The 19,522-nt window shown below is 39.8% G+C and overlaps 1 protein-coding gene across 3 annotated transcripts in view; it reads left to right on the forward strand.

The window, feature by feature from the left end:
• Positions 1-19,522, forward strand: part of LOC124599665 (probable cytosolic iron-sulfur protein assembly protein Ciao1) — a 73,545-nt gene that overhangs the window by 19,252 nt on the left and 34,771 nt on the right. For all 3 annotated transcript variants that reach the window (XM_047136096.1, XM_047136098.1, XM_047136095.1), the window contains exon 3: positions 13,242-13,350. In XM_047136096.1, coding sequence (XP_046992052.1) covers positions 13,242-13,350 — 109 coding nt within the window. The remainder of the gene's footprint in view (positions 1-13,241; positions 13,351-19,522) is intronic.

The following is a 19,522-nucleotide window of genomic DNA, read 5'->3' on the forward strand; positions in this document are numbered from 1 at the left end:
TCTCAAAGTTGAAAACAGGAAATGAATAGAAGCAAGCAGAAGAGAAGCAGAAATCTAAAAAATTGAAACGTCCCCTTTGAACAATTATACATGACTGTGCTTAAACTGACACACAATATTTTTAGTGCATCGCAGTCTGACTTTTAATAATCCCTACAAAAGAATGGCCCTGACTAACATTAACCTATACCTTTCACAAATCACTTACCTCACAAAAATCTTCGTTACTCGAACTACTGCAATACAGCGAGCGCCACTACTGCCAGCAAAATAAAAGATTCAAACTACTGAAGGCACTAACTACTGATAGGCATAGTTAGCAAATGAAAGATTTTGATAGAAAACAAGCAATGTATTTACCTTAACAGTGTTCAAAAGTCATAATATATATAGCAGTTCATGACATCCAGTCTTACAAATGTACTGTTTCTGATGGACACACGTCCAGATCATCCGCTCTCAGAAATCCGCCATCTCACTTCCCCACATCTACCACTGCTGGCGGCTCATCTCCAACTGCGCAACGCTATGCGCTGTTAACATCCAGCTGCCCAACACTACAATGGCAGACAACAATGCAAACTATCCACTGACTGCACACAGCACAGTCAGTGATTTTCATACAGAGCGCTACGTGGCGTTACCAATAAAAAACCTAAACAGCCTATTTACATAGCCCCAATGCTCCCCACAAAAAATTTTACAAATTGTTTTGGACAGTGGCCAACACAGATTTGAAAAATTTTTTCATAATCATAATTACAATAACAAAGAAATCAAATGTACACACTTATTGATACAATGTTAGTCGAAAGCTAAAATTTTCTCACAGTCCATAAAGACAGTCCTGATCATTCATCACAGAAAAATTGCAGTGTTTTTCTCAAAGTCTGAGCAGTAAAAGAAAATGCACATGGAAGTAGTGGATTTCCATGCAGTCTTGAAGAAGTAGTGTTGTCCTTCCAACGGAAAGACAGTGCTGACTCTTGAAATGCAGACAGGTAATGGGCCACAACAGAGCAAACCCACAGCAGAGTCAGTCGAAGTTTTCAAGAATATTGGTAGGTAGGTCGTCACAGAGCAGACCCACTGTATTCCTGGTAGAGGTTACGGTATTAGTGGGCCACCAGAGGTGCAGACCCACTTCAGTCCTTGCAGAGACAGCCAGCAGCCATCTGTTGCGACTGTGCAGGTGCACAATCACCATTGAAGAGTCTTGCGGACAATATAGCAAGTCCATGAACCACCACTTGTGCACTCACAATTTTTGTTTTGTTTTTTTTTTTTGTTTTGAAACGTTCTAAGAACCAGCAATGCTGTTAACCAGTCCCTTGCTGAATTATCAACACACGTGCAAGCACTAACAGTCCCAACTTTTCACATACTGTGCATATATTATGACCAACAGAAACGTGTGCAGTGAAATGATACTTAATTTGAAGAACTGGTGTCTATACAATTATAACATAAGATTACAGTAACAAAGGTACAAAATACATCATTAAAGAACATAACAATACAGATAACATTCGTAGTAAAACAGGCTTTACAAAAGAATGGAAATAAACATGCACATCAGTGTTACAAAAATTATGACATAAGTACATACATAAAGATCAGAATAACTTTTGAAACATCAACTTCACATATGAGCAACAAAACAGAACAGATAAATAATGTCTAAACATCTTTACAAAGTAAATAACATAGTATTAGAAAAATTCTACAACATAACTCTCATCAGCTAAACACACAAAGACAGGAAAAACACAAATACACAAGTGTACACAAACACATAGCAGAATAACACAAGAGGATAGGGCATATGAAAAGTCCCCTTTCAACAATTATACATGACTGTGCTTAAACTGACACACAATATTTTTAGCGCAACGCAATCTGACTTTTAATAACCCCTACAAAAAAATGGCCCTGACTAACATTAACCTATACCTTTCACAAATCACTTACCTCACAAAAATCTTCGTTACTCGAACTACTGCAATACAGCGAGCGCCACTACTGCCAGCTAAATAAAAGAGTCAAACTACTGAAGGCACTAACTACTGATAGGCATAGTTAGCAAATGAAAGATTTTGATAGAGAACAAGCAATGTATTTACCTTAATAGTGTTCAAAAGTAATAATATATATAACAGTTCATGACATCCAGTCTTACAAATGTACTGTTTCTGATGGTCGCATATCCAGATCATCCGCTCTCAGAAATCCGCCATCTCACTTCCCCACATCTACCACTGCTGGCGGATCACTTCCAACTGCGCAACGCTATGCGCTGTTAACATCCAGTTGCCCAACACTACAATGGCAGACAACAATGCAAACTAGCCACTGACTGCACACAGCACAGCCAGTGATTTTCATACAGAGCACTAAGTGGCGTTACCAATAAAAAACCTAAACAGCCTATTTACAAAATGAGAGTGACAGAAAGTGCAAACTGCCTTAACAGTAATGGATAGAGGACAAGTGCAAGGTTATAGAAGCAAGTCAAAAACAGATAACACATACCTGCGAGTGTGTGTCCTGCCCCTTCCCCTCCCCCACATGACCAGTCTCTGGCAGCTGAAGCAAGACTGGTAGTATGGCTTCAGCTGCCAGAGACTGTGGTATGTGTGTGTGAGTTGCATTTGCTTTTGACAAATGCCTTGTTGACTGAAAGCTTATTGTGTGACAGTCTTTTTATTGTGCCTATCTGTGACTCAGCATCTCCACTATATGGGGAGTAGCAACTATCCTGTTCATAATATTGCTACATTCCGTCCTGAATTTTCCATCATTTGAATTATCTTAGAAGATAGATTGAAGAAAGGCAACCTTTGTTTATAGCATTTGTATACTTAGAGAAAGGTTCTGACAGTGTTGACTGGAATACACTCCTTAAAATTATGAAGGTAGTGGATATAAAATATAGGGGGTGAAAGGTTATTTACAATGTTTACTGTAACCAGACTGCAGTTACAATAGCTGAAGGACGTGAAAGGGAAACGATAATTGAGAAGGGAGTGAGACAGGATTATAGCTTATCCCCAATGTTGTTTAGTCTCTACATTGAGCAAGCAGGTAAGGAAACCAAAGAAAAATTTGGAGAATAAATCAAAGTTCAAGGAGAAGGAATAAAAACTTTGAGGTTTACTGATGACATTATAACTTCGTTAGAGACAGCAAAGGGATCTGGAAGAACAGTTCAGTGGAATGGAAGCTGTTTTGAGAGGAAGATATAAGATGAACATCAACAAAAAGAAAACAGTGTTAATTGGATGTAGTCATATTAAATCAGGTGATGCTGAGGAAATGAGGCCTAATAGTAGTAGATAAGTTTTTTGGACAGCTAAATAACTGATGATGGTCAAAGTAGAGAGGATATAAAATGCAGACTGGCTGTAATACGGAAAGCATTTCTGAAAAAGATGAATTTGTTAACATCTAATATAGATTTAACTGTTAGGGAATGTTTTCTGGGGGTACCTGTCTGGAGTGTAGCCTTGTACAGAATTAAAATGTGGATGACAAGCAGTGCAAGCAAGAAGAGAATAGAAGCTTGTGAAATATTGGCAGTGCAGAAGAATGCTGAACATTAGATGGGAAGATCACATAACTGATAAGGAGATTCTGAATAGAACTGAGAAGAAAAGAAATTTGTGGCACAGTTGACTAAAAAAAAGGAGTAGGTTGATAGGACAAGTTTGGATTGAAGACAACAACAACAACAACAACAACAACAACAAACTCCATTGCTGGTATCTCTTGACTATTTAACAACCATAATTTATTTTTAATTTTTTCTTGGAAACATTCCCAAAAGGTAATTCATCAAGAGTGTTTTCACCACTCAGCAAAATCTATCTTTTTAAGGGGACTGATGACCATAGATGTTAAGTCCCATAGTGCTCAGAGCCACTATCTTTTTAGTGTCATCACAGAGTTTAGAATATAGGATGTACATTCCTGTTTTGTTTGAATTTCAGAAATTGTTAATTGAAATTTGTCCCATGTTCCAGAAAAAGTTCTTCTAGTAACACTATTGGGCACCCACATTTTCATTAAGCTTTTTTTTCTTGTAAACTTGTCCTTAGGTCTTGCTAACTCTTCACAGAGTCTAAAATTCCACTCCATTTTCTCTGTATCAGCCGATGAATGAGGTATAGAGACAGAGGACTCAACCTTTCCTTAGACTCCTTGTTCAGTGAAATCACTAATACATTCCTCCAGTAGTGAAAGTTGAACCTAAGACTGTTGCTTCATTGGAATCTTTACTTTATTCTAATATGTTAAGGGACCAGTCGGTAGGACATGTTCTGAGGCATCAAAGGATCACAAATTTAGCATTGGAGGGCAGCGTGGAGGGTAAAAATCATAGAGGGAGACCAAGAGATGAATACACTAAGCAGATTCAGAAGGATGTAGGTTGCAGTAAGTACTGGGAGATGAAGAAGCTTGCACATGATATAGTAGCATGGAGAGCTGCATCAAACCAGTCTCAGGACTGAAGTCAACAACTACAACCACAACTACAACAACAACAACAACAACAACAACAACAACAACAACCCCCCCCCCCCCCCCAAGTCCTTTGGAAGGATGTTCTGAAGAACATGCTCTTTTTTTCCCAATGATGTCAGAGATTCTCTCCACCTTGGTATAGAGTCCTCGGTTTGCTCATCTTCGAAGCTGACCATCTTCTGTCCTTCAAGGACCCAATATCCTCCTGAGAATCCTTAAGTATTCCTGTTATTACTTGGTTCAGAGACTCTGCTGTGTATAATGCTTTAGGGCAGATCACTATCCGGTAAAGTCTCAGTTTTACATTGATAAAAATATTCTTCTTATTGTAGATGTTCACAGTTAATTTGTATGCTAAATTCATTATGTTTATTCATGCTTCCATTGCTTCCTTTTCTGTCACCCTGTTTCTATCTACTGTCTCAGATTTCTAACTGTCTGTAGCTTCTGAATTTTGCTTCCTCATATTGTCATCAGCCTAGGAGCTGCCTTGATGTTTGCTTTATAGTGTATCTTCTCAACAGAGATCTGTAGGTCTTCTTTAGTGACTTATCTCTGTAGTTACATGGTTTGGTTAACTGTCTCTGTAAATGATTCCAACGATATCACAATATTTTTTGCAAATGTGAGACAGTCTACCCAGGTTCCTTTTTTCTTGCACCCCAGTCAAATTTCACCCACTCCTTTCATTTCTCGTCACCACTCCCTAATCACTTTATCAAGTATGTAGTTAAGGAGCAAAAAGAAGTATCCGTCTCCCTGTCTCACTCTGGTTTTAATCTGGAAGGCCTCTACAAGCTTTCCTCTGAACTTCACCTAGAATGTTGTGCTGCTTAAAGCATGTTTAATCAATACACTGGACTTCCATTTCCAAACTTATCTCCTTTAAAATTTGGAATATTGTCCATCAGTTTAGTGGAAATATAAGTTTTTGTGAAATTATGAGTACAAGTTTGAAATTGTTGCTCCTCTGTTTTTGATAGCAATTACCGGTTTTACATTCAAAATTTGTTCTGTGCCTTATCTCCCCTTTCTGAAGCCTCTAGTACTCACCAGTTTGTATTTAGTTGTTTTTCCACTCTGTACAGAAATGAGTTTGAGAACACCTTACAGGTCTCTTGTATTAGCAAAATTCCTCTGTAGTTCCCAGGCTCCAGCCTATCTTCGTTTTTGGGTATAGGGTGTATTAGTGTCTGTCCTTCTGGAAGCTGCTGTTCTTCCTTAAATTTATTTATAGTATGTGTCAGTTAAATGACCATATTCTCATTCACATACTTCAAGACTTCTGCACTGATGCTATCTTCCCCAGAAACTTTATTATTCCTCAAGGTATGTATGATGCTCATAACCTCTTCTACAGTTGTTGGGTCTGAGTCGGGCTTTGGTCCTTTCTTATTATTGCTGAATGTGTCAGTTGGTGCTTCACAGTTCAGGAGCTCTTCAATAAGAGCCAAGATCTGGTGGTTTTCCATGTCTCCATATACTCCCTTTTCTTCTTTGTTCTTAAAGCTGTGGTTTGGAGGATCATATCTACTTAAGTTAGTCTTGAATGTTCTACAGAGATCTCATGGATTGTCCTTTCAGTAGTTCTCTTCTATTTCAGTCAAGTATTCCTTTTCACATTTTCTCTTGAGATTTCTCATAGTTTTGGGATTGTTTTTCCTCTCTTCTTGGAAGTTGTTTTGATTTTTCAGCTTTTTTTGAGAAAACCAATCAACCCACATTTTCCAGAGCTGTTCAAATACTGTATCTTCTTCCGCCAGCCAGCATGAATGACTCCTCCTCTTCTCCAGTCCAACAGCTTCCTTGATACTACCAATGAATGCATCTTTTAAGTGTTCCCATCCTTGGTAGTCCTTCTGATTCAAGTTCATCTTAAACTCTTTGGTAGTTCTAAGTTTCTCTCTATCAAACTTCACTATACAGGTAGTGTTTTTAGTTTGATGGGCTCTTAGTAGAATTTTGATCTTAACTTTGGAAAGAAAATGGTCATACTCTAAGTTGTACATCTGAGGGTTTTGAGATTTTGAATTTCCTTCTCTGCATGTCTCAATATTACTACAAGATTGGTCAGACACCAACTTTTTGTAGAAGTTCTTTAAATGCTGTTGATTTTGTTATCAGATCAAAACTCTTACAAATTTCTGCTAGTCATTTGACATTCCAGTTAGCCATATTGCAGGCTGGATAGTTCCCAGTGATGTTACTGAATTTTCTCGGTGAGTTCAGTGTTGAAGTCTCCAAGAAGTGTTGTAACATTGATGGTTGGAATGTAGTATAATGTCTCCTCCACATCTTCCCAAAATTCTTCTACCCTCTGTGGACCTGATCTGTTAGCCTCATTTATGGGAGCATGTGCTTTGACCATAGTGTAAATCTTATTTTCTTCCCTTGAAGTAAATGTGGAGAGCTTACTGTTTTTGAAGTGGAATACCGTGCTGGCTCCCAGTATTTGTTTATTGGTATAAAGCATGTGTCAAGTTGATGTGCATTCTTGATTGCCCTCTTGCCAGGCTTTCCCTTGGGAATCTGAAACACTTCTCATTTGAATGCTTCTTCGTCTCTGTATCTAGTCTCTTGTTGTTGTTGTTGTTGTTGTGGTCTTCAGTCCTGAGACTGGTTTGATGCAGCCCCCCATGCTACTCTATCCTGTGCAAGCTTCTTCATCTCCCAGCACCTACTGCAGCCTGCATCCTTCTGAATATGCCTAGTATATTCATTTCTTGGTCTCCCTCTACGATTTTTACCCTCCACCCTGCCCTCCAATGCTAAATTTGTGATCCCTTGATGCCTAAGAAAATCTCCTACCAACAGATCACTTCTTCTAGTCAAGTTGTGCCACAAATTCTTCTTCTCCCCAATTCTATTCAATACCTCCTCATTAGTTATGTGATCTGCCCATCTAATCTTCAGCATTCTTCTGTAGCACCATATTTCGAAAGCTTCTATTCTCTTCTTGACTAAACTATTTATCGTCCATGTTACACTTCCATACATGGCTACACTCCATACAAATACTTTCAGAAACGACTTCCTGATGCTTAAATCAATACTTGATGTTAACAAATTTCTCTTCTTCAGAAACGCTTTCCTTGCCATTGCCAGTCTACATTTTATATCCTCTCTACTTCGACCATCATCAGTTATTTTGCTCCCCAAATAGCAAAACTCCTTTACTACTTTAAGTGTCTCATTTCCTAATCTAATTCCCTCAGCATCACCTGACTTAATTCGACTACATTCCATTATCCTCATTTTGCTTTTGTTGATGTTCATCTTATACCCTCATTTCAAGACAGTGTCCATTCCGTTCAACTGCTCTTCCAAGTCCTTTGCTGTCTCTGACAGAATTACAATGTCATCGGTGAACCTCAAAGTTTTTATTTCTTCTCCATGGATTTTAATACCTACTCCGAACTTTTCCTTTGTTTCCTTTTCTGCTTGCTCAATATACAGATTGAATAACATCGGGGAGAGGCTACAACCCTGTCTCACTCCCTTCCCAACCACTGCTTCCCTTTCATGCCCCTCGACTCTTATAACTGCTATCTGGTTTCTGTAAAAATTGTAAATAGCCTTTCACTCCTTGTATTTTACCCCTGCCACCTTCAGAATTCGAAAGAGAGTATTCTAGTCAACATTGTAAAAAGCTTTCTCTAAGCCTACAAATGCTAGAAACGTAGGTTTGCGTTTCCGTAATCTTTCTTCTAAGATTAGTCGTAAGGTCAGTATTGCCTCACGTGTTCCAACATTTCTGTGGAATCCAAACTGATCTTCGCTGAGGTCGGCTTCTACCAGTTTTTCCATTTGTCTGTAAAGAATTCGCGTTAGTATTTTGCAGCTGTGACTTATTAAACTGATAGTTCGGTAATTTTCACATCTGTCAACACTTGCTTTCTTTGGGATTGGAATTATTATATTCTTCTTGAAGTCTGAGGGAATTTCGCCTGTCTCATACATCTTGCTCACCAGATGGTAGAGTTTTGTCAGGACTGGCTCTCCCAAGGCTGTCAGTAGTTCTAATGGAATGTTGTCTACTCCTGGGGTCTTGTTTCGACTCAGGTCTTTCAGTGCTCTGTCAAACTCTTCACACAGTATCGTATCTCCAATTTCATCTTCATCTACATCCTCTTGTAATGCTGTTATAATGATTTTCTGTTTGGACAGGATATCGGTAAGGTGTTTCAGTTCTCTGGTTTTGAGGAGTGAGTTAATGTTGGAAGTAGCTAAGTGTGACACTTCTTACTTTTCCATCTTTCTGTATTGGTGTGAACTCCCAAGAATCTGTTGGTTCTCGGACATTGTCTTTGACAATCATGCATTGATGAGTGAACTTGTCATCATTGTTAATCAAATGATCTATGTTGGAGGTAAATGCAGAGGAGTCAACAGGGTTACAACTGAGGTAGTCAGCCTCAGAGGTGCCTTGACATATGGCCTGGCTCTTTTATAGCTTCTTTAGGTGCCAAACTTCCTCCTCTATCTGGGATCAGGCCCAGCAGTAGCACTTCTGAGTGATGCATTCCACCCATTAGTACTGCAGGTGGGGTTATGAGGAGGTATTCTTTATTTATTCATCCTTACAATTAGACCACTCAGCACAACATGTCAAATATATCACAGAAAAAATATATGTCTATAAACACATACAAAGCAGTATAGGATTGGGTGAGAATAGGAAGTTTACCATGGCCTTACCAATGAAACTATTCCAGCATTCAACTCAGCAGCCAGGAAAAACCACGGAAAACCCATGTCAGGATGGCAAGATGGGGTAGAACCTCACTCCTCCTGAATGCAAGTCCATTGCTTAGCCATTTCACTTGATACATTATTAGTAAAGAAAACCATATATACATAGCCTAAAAGGAGATTACAGTATGCACAAAAAGTATAAACAATGCTGCAACAAGAACATGTAACTTTGTTATAGCACACTTCTGAACAAAATGAAAACACATGAATGCATTATTTGACACTGCTGAAAAATAAAAACACACAAACACATGAACAGCTGCCAGTACTATATCATTCATGGGTCTTGCAACCAATCTCTTCTCAGAAGAGATGTACTGCACTGCGTCTCAAACAGAGAAGACTGGAAATGAACAACAGAAACATTCTTGTGCAAAAACAAATTCAGTGTGGATGGTACATCTGATAAAAGAGTAAAGAGTAGTTGACAATAAATGAAGGCCTAATATTTGTGTAAGTGAACACCCATTTACACTAAAGAAAGATGTCACAACAAGAAATGATTTTAACTCTGCTTTAAAAACCATTACCTTCTTCAACCTCTTTATGTCTGATGGTAGTGTATTATAAAGAATGACACCAAAATGGCTCACATATTAGAGTATGAGCTGTTTTTCCTTGATCTGTGTGGAGTGTCCACAGTTGTGATTGTTGTAGGTATTGTAATTGATATTAGTACACAAGTTTCCAAGATTAGCTCTTATCATCAACACATATTTGTAAACGCAAATAATTTTTATAACAGGGGCTTGCAATGAGCCCTTGTAGAGCTAAGTGCCAAGATTTGAATGTACATTTGATCCTTATCGCCGGCCGCAGTGGTCTCGCGGTTCTAGGCGCGGAGTCCGGAATCGCGCGACTGCTACGGGCGCAGGTTCGAATCCTGCCTCGGGCATGGATGTGTGTGATGTCCTTAGGTTATTTAGGTTTAAGTAGTTCTAAGTTCTAGGGGACTGATGACCACAGCTGTTAAGTCCCATAGTGCTCAGAGCCCATTTGATCCTTATCTGTGACATTATGTAATCTCAGATTGAGGCTACTCATTGAATTACTAGTTAATATTAAATTAAAAACTTACAGTAAAATTTATACCTGCTATGGAATGCTCTCTTTCAAATGCTAAAGGTGGCAGGGGTAAAATACTGGGAGCGAAAGGCTATTTACAATTTGTACAGAAACCAGATGGCAGTTATAAGAGTCGAGGGGCATGAAAGGGAAGTAGTGGTTGGGAAGGGAGTGAGACAGGGTTGTAGCTTCTCCCCAATGTTATTCAATCTGTATATTGAGCAAGCAGTAAAGGAAACAAAAGAAAAATTCAAAGTAGGTCTTAAAATCCATGGAGAAGAAAAAAAAAAAAAAAAAAAAAAAAAACCTTTGAGGTTCGCCAGTGACATTGTAATTCTGTCAGAGACAGCAAAGGACTTGGAAGAGCAGTTGAACGGAATGGACAGTGTCTTGAAAGGAGGATATAAGATGAACATCATCAAAAGCAAAACGAGGATAATGGAATGTAGTCGAATTATGTCGGTGATGCTGAGGGAATTAGATTAGGAAATGAGACACTTAAAGTAGTAAAGGAGTTTTGCTATTTGGGGAGCAAAATAACTGATGATGATAGAGGTAGAAAGGATATAAAACATAGACTGGCAATGGTGAGGAAAGTGTTTCTGAAGAAGAGAAATTTGTTAACATCGAGTATAGATTTAAGTGTCAGGAAGTCATTTCTGAAAGTGTTTGTATGGAGTGAAATGTGGACAATAAATAGTTTAGACAAAATGAGAATAGAAGCTTTCAAAATGTGGTGCTACAGAAGAATGCTGAAGATAAGATGGGTAGATAACTAATGAGGAGGTATTGAATAGAATTGGGGAGAAGAGAAATTTGTGGCACAGACTAGAAGAAGAGATCGGTTGGTAGGACATATTCTGCGGCATCAAGGGATCACCAATTTAGTATTGGAGGGCAGCATGGAGTGTAAAAATCGTAGAGGGAGACCAAGGGATGAATGCACTAAGCAGATTCAGAAGGATGTAGGTTGCAGTAAGTACTGGGAGATGAAGAAGCTTGCACAGGATAGAGTAGCATGGGGAGCTGCATCAAACCAGTCTCAGGACTGAAGACCACATCAACAACAACAACAACAACAACATGGAAGGTGGAAAAGATGCAAGATGGTACATGAGTAAAGCTAGTCAGTGATACGGAAATAAGATGGATTGATGTGGAGACATGACTGAATGGAGGAAAAAAGCTATTGTGTTTTGATGTCTTCATGACCAAACCATGAATGAAGTTGCCAATTTGTTGTTGTGTCATTGTGAACTGTCCAACTTGTTCACAAGAAACAATGTATTATTTACAGCCATCTAAATACTGTAAGATCCTACCCAGCAGGCACCAGAGATGAGTGTCTTGTTTTGTCAATGACAATCTTTATAGGAGTTGCTGCTATCAGTGAATTCAAGCCACCTCAACAAGTTTTTGAGCGAACATTGTGACTGAAACTACAAACAATGACCATTTAGATTCAGGCAAAGCCATTTTTGCAAAGGTATACAAAGCTGCATGTTTTCATTGCCCAAGCACTACAGAAATGGGACAATAGCACACTGTATTCTGATGGGTTGCAGTTTTACTTTTCAAATGATGCAAGGTGCTGAGTGCACTGATGGCCCAATGAAGGCTTTAACCTGCAGAGTGTAGAGGGTGTAGTTCAGGCTAGAGGTGGTTGTCTGAAGTTGTGAGATAAGTGCGCTTATTCAGATTACCATGAAAATGAACCAGGATGTTTGTTTCATTATTCTAAATGATCAAAAATTGTCTTCTATATCTTCATGACAAGTGTGCTGTGGACACTCTCATCTTCCTAGATGACAGCAGCCACATTCACAGGTTTGACAAACTGGTTTGACAAACACTGAGTCTCCCTATCACACCTGGACTTACCTGCAAAGTTGTAATCCCGTAGAAAATGTCTGGTACTATACAGAACAGCAGGTGAAATATAGCAATCAACATCCCTGCAGTCTGGTGGCTATACTGAATCTTATCATAAATGGAGGGCTTCAGCTGGGTATGGCATACCTGAAGCAACTTGTGGTCTCTCCTCCTCACTGAATTGAGGCCATTATCAAAGCTAGAGGCACTGTTACATGGTATTAGTGTGACACTGGCGGCGGGTGGGGGGGGGGGGGGGGGGTGACTAATTTTTTGTTCAGTGTACTTATGGCATGGGGTATATTGGAAGATGCTAGTGAGAGAATAAAACAAATCAAGAAATGGATTTGGTAAGGCTCAGTTCAATGTTGAACTTGGTTGGTTTGGGTCTGTAGGTTAGGCATAACAAAAATGTCTTCACTTTAAAGAACAGATAAAGAAATTGTCATCTTAGGGATGAAGGTGAGACCCTCAAATGGGGCTGACATTGATGCAGAGTCCACTTTTAGTAGAACAGATTGATGAGAATGAAGTAGGTGCACTTGAGGGTTTTTTCTGTTTTTTTGTTAATCATATCACAGGAAGGCTTTTTCTGTGAATGTGACAAGTGAAATATGTCTGCAGCCTTCTGCTCATATGATGAGATGGGTAATTACAGTATTGGTCAATTACGAATAAATTTGCTTTCATGCATCAAAATAAATTTTGTTATCTTTTTGTCTATCAGAATAAATATTTCTTTAATCTGGAATTTCACCAATTAGAATACTTCCTTCATCATTAGCTCGGATTAGTGTGTTTTCTCTGCCTGTATAAGAGACTAGGGTAATGACAATCTTATTACATATCAACTATTTTCTGAATATGTGTGTGCGTGTTTTGTTTTACTGTTGGGATTGTATGATCCTGCAGTTTCTGTATTTTAGAATCTTTATTGTGTGCTCTTGAACATGATTTTCTTTGTAACCCTAATATTGTTTGCAGTCATCATAAATAGCGTACACATATTTCATAACTTTTCACAGGAGCGTCTTGTTGCTGCTTGCTTGGAAAATAGGATTGCTTTGTATTCACCACATACCAGTTTTGATGCAGTGAGAGGAGGAGTTAATGACTGGTTAGCCAGTGCTTTTGGTATGTTGATAACTTTCATATAATTTTAATTTGTTGAAACACAATTATTACATCTATACTAAGATGGTATCTGTTCTTTCAGACATGTCCGAAAGAACAGATACCATTGGTGACCATGCAGCTCGTTAGAATGAAATTACAATGAAATGAACACCCGTTGTTGCTTACAGGCATTGAGATACGTCAACGGGGACAGATGAAAATGTGTGCCCCGACCGGGACTTGAACCCGGGATCTCCTGCGTATGTGGAAGATGCTCTATCCATCTATATAGTTAAGGCTCACCGGCCACTTGACCATCTTCTTCTTCTGTGCGATTGCACAAACAGTGCCCGAACTTTTTATGGGAATCGGCAATGCGCCGCGAGTAATAAGTATAATGGGCGGGGGCATTACAAATGTAGTGTGGGACAATACGTTGAGAATGTGGGTTTCGCAGGAGGCGTGCCAGAGATAAATCCCTGCAATCGTGCTATCCTCTGTGTCCTCGGTGGCTCAGATGGATAGAGCGTCTGCCATGTAAGCAGGAGATCCCGGGTTCAAGACCCGGTCCGGGCACACATATTCATCTGTCCCCGTTGACGTATGTCAATGCCTGTAAGCAGCTAAGTATGTCCATTTTATTGTAATTACAATTATTACATTTGGAAACAACTAATGGCTGGATAACTCTCAAGAGGCCTATTCATGACAGCTGTTTGTTTCATTGTGAACATGCATATATTAGTCATTTGTAGATTTTGACTCAGAAATAAACTAGATTAAGTCTGAAAGCTAATGTACCCATTTATTGTTCTGGTCATTTCCCATTATGTCACTTGCCATCTTATTTGTGGTTATGATTACTTAATTTCTAGTAATTCAATTGCAGTTTTTTTATCAGCTGTCATTACAATCTGTAAGATGTTAGTAAATGATTAAATAATCTGCTTGATGTAATTTGTTGGTATATAGATAGTGTGCAAATAATGCAAGGACTCTCATATGTCAGTCAGTGTGATATTATATCATAATCTGTAGACAGTACCCACAAAATTTATTAATAACAATGGCTGAAATTTATAGTCATAACTTCTGTACATGGTTAATACATAAATGGTGGCAAAATGGTTTGGATCTTTCACTGAAATTGTTTTTATGTCAGTTTATCCTCCAAATCCAAATTTCAATTTTATGTTGTAATATTTCCTTTAGACTCTCTCAATAATTGAGCCATTTAACTGTTAGTTATTATGTTGCTTTGTTATTTGTTTAACTTATTCTGTTGGCCAAATCTGATTATAATACAGAACCATCTTTTAGATTGAGTCATGTAAATACTTCTTTACATAGTGGAGTTTAGTAATAAATTGTATTTGGGGCTGTCTTATCAGTGAAACAGGTCATATCATTTGCATGAGTTATTCATTTTTAGTTCTGTCTCATTGTAGCTCCAAAGTATTGCTGTAGCTACACTTTTTTGAATCATGACTCATTCATCCTGCCAGACAATACTTTTAAACTTTATACAAAGTAAAGTAATGCTCTTAGCATTTCCTTTCAGTTATGGCCAACTGGTAATCATTACATAGAATTCCATTCTTTTAAGATATTGTAATAAATTTTTTATGCAGAAACAGTCATTTAACTTAAAATTTATTTTCTCTTTTAAATAATTTTTTTGGAGTTCAATGGTACTTTCCCCTGTCCTCATCACTCATTATGTTGATCAATTTAATTTAAAAAGAGCATTTTATAAACTCCTGTCCTCTGGATTTTACATTCATACAAAATTACTGCTGTGAATGGAAGTGTGGAGATATCAGTAGCATTGCACAGCACTGGATTATCTTTGGATGAAGCAAAGACTTCAGTGCATCCTGTGTCATGATTGAAGGTGGATGTGTCTTTGTATCGCACTTTGTAAATACGTCTTTTGTAGGACTAATTGTTTAAACTATGTTATTGGGACAATCTCTGTCACGTGATAAGGAACACTCCTTCAGTGGTGACCGCAGTGTGAAATGCGAAATGTGTTGCACAAGTTTTTGAAAGAACCGCCATAGCGTGTTTTAACAATACAGCTATCTTTTGTTGCCACCACAGCTGTGCCAGATCCATGAAATAATGTACCTGGAATGAATGCATGTGAAGTGTATGAGTGATGCAATCAATGTGTGGCACACCAACTTGTGAGAAAACACAAATGTACTTCAGCTAAGTGTGAAATACTACCAATCAACACCACATATTACACCACCACAATGGCAGCAACAGACATCTTATTTCTGGATTTTGAAAAAGATGCCCCACCACAGCCCCCATTTACCTCAAAACTCAACTCACACCCGAACTATGGTTCGCCACCACAGAGTAAGTATTTATTTCATTGACGATGACACCTGATTCATCACCCTTATTTGTTATCTGTCAGAACTTGCGGACTTAATCAGTGGCATCATCTTGGCACCACCTTTCCGTAACAAGTATGCCACAGTCAAAATGGCACAGTTACAATGGCTCTCCAGGACACCCAAGTGGAAGATAAAACAGGCCATCAATGATGAACAGTTGGGTGGCAGAATGCCATCACAGCCTTGGCAATACCTCGCATCTACGCGAGATGCTAACTTTGCGCTGGATGCTATCATGTGGGCACTCTGGATTGTAAACTTCTGCCACAACTACAACTGACAATCATATTACATGAAGTTGAACCTTTTGAACCTAGTGGACAGGATGGCACCATATAAATTACAAAAGCACAGTACCATTGCCCCACTGCCACATGCTACCACCTGACCCTTTCCTAGTGGAGCAGAGACAACTGACAGTGACAACACCACACTGAACTTAGTTACTGACAAGCAGACTGTGCATGGCACCACTCACGCAGTGGCCAACACAATACTGAATACTGCCAACGCCTCATGGTTGCAACACCGCTCTGATACCGTGTCCAGTTTGGCAGTGCTGCAGGTACCGCCACGTCCCCACCTCTTGCTCCACACCCATGTTGGTTCCCAAACTTAAAACATAGGCACACTGGCCTGCACAAAGACACTCAGCCATTGATAGCCTCTACAGGTGACCCAAATACATGCCTCTTTGACTGTGCACCTGTGAGACTGACTGCATATCTTCTACCTCAATTCAAGAATGCAGTTTTAGGTGGGCAGTGGACCCAACTTCAGCTCCATAATGCTTTTGGCAAAACATCAGCACTACAACTCCATGTGGCACATCACGGTCCACCATGAAGGCGCATGTATGTGTGATACGTCATGGGATGGTGCATTGTATCATAACAACCACAGGGCCACCCGTACATCACATAGCACACGAGCTAGCCCCAGCTAACTAAGGTGGTAATTGACAAAATGTTAGAAGCAAGCATTGTTTGTGAATCTGAGGGAAATGTTAGAAGCAGGCATTGTTTGTGCATCTGAGGGTCCTTTGGGTGTCACCAATCAAAGTAATACCAAGAAAAGATGAAGCTTTACAACTTTTCAGTGACTACAGCATCCCTTGACACTTACACAGTGCATCACAGTTGCCCAGTACCCAATATACAAGTCTTTACACATTCAATACCAGTGTAATCGGTTGTAAAATGGTGTATCTATAAATTCCTGTTCAGAAAGACAAATTTCCAAAAACTGGGATTACCATGCCATTCAGGCTCTTTAAATACCTTTTCTCGCAGTATATTTTAAAAAATGCTGCCCAGACATGGCAGTGCTTCGTTGATGGGATTATTTTCTGTTTAGATTAGTGCTGTGCCTATCTAGGTGATGTTTTCATCTTCTTGACTATGTCTGAAGACCATGACTGGTACTTTGAACAGGTTCTCACTGCTCTTAACGATGCTGGTTTAGTGATCAGTGAGACTAAATGTCAACTACAGAAAATGAAAGTTATCTTCCTCAGCCACATAGCTAGCACTGCTGGTATCAAACTGACACCAGGCAGACCAACACCATAAGACAGCTTCCACTTCCTCAGAATTATCACAAACTCTGTTGCTTTCCTGGAATTTTGAACTTTTACAGGGGACACCTGCCACAAGCAGCAACATTACAAGCACTTGTAACTGATGCAGTAGCAGATTCTAACAAACATGGACAAAGGAAGATTTAGTGAACCATTGAAATGAAGGACACATCTGAGCTCGCAAAAGATTGCCTTGCACACACAGTCACATAGCTCACCCCATTCCAGAGACTCAGTTGTCACCACTGATGCAAGCAACACCACCATTGGTGCTGTTCTACAACAGCTAATGATTTCTCTTTTTGCGAAAATGTCCACCATCTTAAATGAAATGATTGACTTTGGATTGAGAATTCCTCGCCATTTATGAGGCTCTGGAATTCTTACATGAAGATAACACTGACTGTCGTGTTAAAAGTATTTACAGACCATAAAAAACTCAACAATGCTATATGCCACCCATCAGTAGATGTCATGCCCAGTTGCTACCAACACCTGGACCTTATCACCCAGTACATGATGGATGTACATCACCTACTTGGAGCACACAGTCTCATTGCTGACTTGCTGACTACGTATTGTGGGTCAGTACTACTTTGACTATGAGCAACTACCCATTAACCAATGCAATGGTGTGAGCATTACAGAACTGATACGGAAGGGCACCACCAGCCTATGTATCGAATGACACACCATCCCACAAACTGATACACCAATCCTTTGTGATGTCTCCCTTAACGTGATCCGGCCATTGCTGCCACTAACAATGTGACAAGAAATCTTTGATCAACCCCACAATCTCTCCCACCCAAGTGTCAGACTCACAATCCATCTCATAACAAATGCTTCGTGTGGCCTAATATCAAGCAGGACAGCCACACCTGGACACAGGCATCTGCACTGTGCTTATCCACTAAAGTTAGAAGACATGCACAACCACAGTTAGGCCAATTTGAAATTCCCAAAGCTCACTTCTGCCATGTATACGTAGACCTCTTTGGCATCCTCCCAGAGATGGAGGGGTTCAAATATCTCCTGTCAGTGATAGACAGAGCCTCATGGTGGGTAGAAGTGGTACCACTCAAAGACCTCATGGCAGGGTCTATCACCTGTGCCTTTTCAGCAACTTGGATTGCAAGGTTCAGCACACCAGATATGATTACCTTACCAGGGCCACCAATTCAGATTGGCACTCTTCACTGCACTTTGTAACCTCTGTGGAATTAAGTGTAATCACACTACAGAAAATCAGCCTCACAGCTATGAATTGGTCAATTGGTTGCATCAGACCCTCAAAGCAGCTCTTATCTAGTGGCAGAATGTGGACTGAAGCACTACCTTGTGTACTACTTGACATCAGAACAGCCATCAAAGAGCACCTCACTGACATACTGTATTCACAGATGACTAGTTCTCCCCGCTGACTTCGTCCTACCCACACAAGACCTTGAACTGGTAGACCTACCTGACTTAGTCCAGAAAGTGAAGTACCACATATGACATACCCACATGACACCCATGCCCCTCATTCAGTACCTAGGGTCTTCGTACATAAAGATCTCGCAGACTGCAAACACATGTACTATGGAATGACATGATCCAGCTGGCACTATGACCACTGTGCAGAGGCCCCTTCAGAGTCTGTAAGAGACACTGACATGTTTGACATTCTGGGCCTTGATGGCATGAATGATGAAGATGACTATCTATCACTACCCGATACTCAGATGGTAACATGCAGGACTTTACAAGCCGTCACCATTTGATATGATGTCAGGGACTTCAGCCCAGGTGACACCGCCATCATACTCATCCATAATGATCTCTACCTCACAGCTTGCAATGACAACATGCCTATGTGTGGCATTGCATGCATTTGACACCTTGATCATTCGTATATCCTCTCGAGTAATATCGACTACACTTCTATATCATCTCACCTTTGAACAGCTGTCATTTTCACCATCACCTGCCTGAGGGTCCTCTCATGTCCACCGCATACACTGCTGCTCCATGATGAGAAGGGTCCTGCTGCAGAGATGACCCCTACACCGCTTCTCTCTCCACCCTCAGATACGCCACCTGTGTGCTGGTATAGGCGCACCAGGCATCTCCCGCACCACCTGCTTCTCTACCAGCTCTACAGCACCAGCATCACAAACAACACAACTCTGACAAATGGTTCAGTGCCCTGTAACAC

Source organism: Schistocerca americana, chromosome 1 (assembly GCF_021461395.2).
Source record: "Schistocerca americana isolate TAMUIC-IGC-003095 chromosome 1, iqSchAmer2.1, whole genome shotgun sequence".
NCBI classification, from domain to species: domain Eukaryota; kingdom Metazoa; phylum Arthropoda; class Insecta; order Orthoptera; family Acrididae; genus Schistocerca; species Schistocerca americana.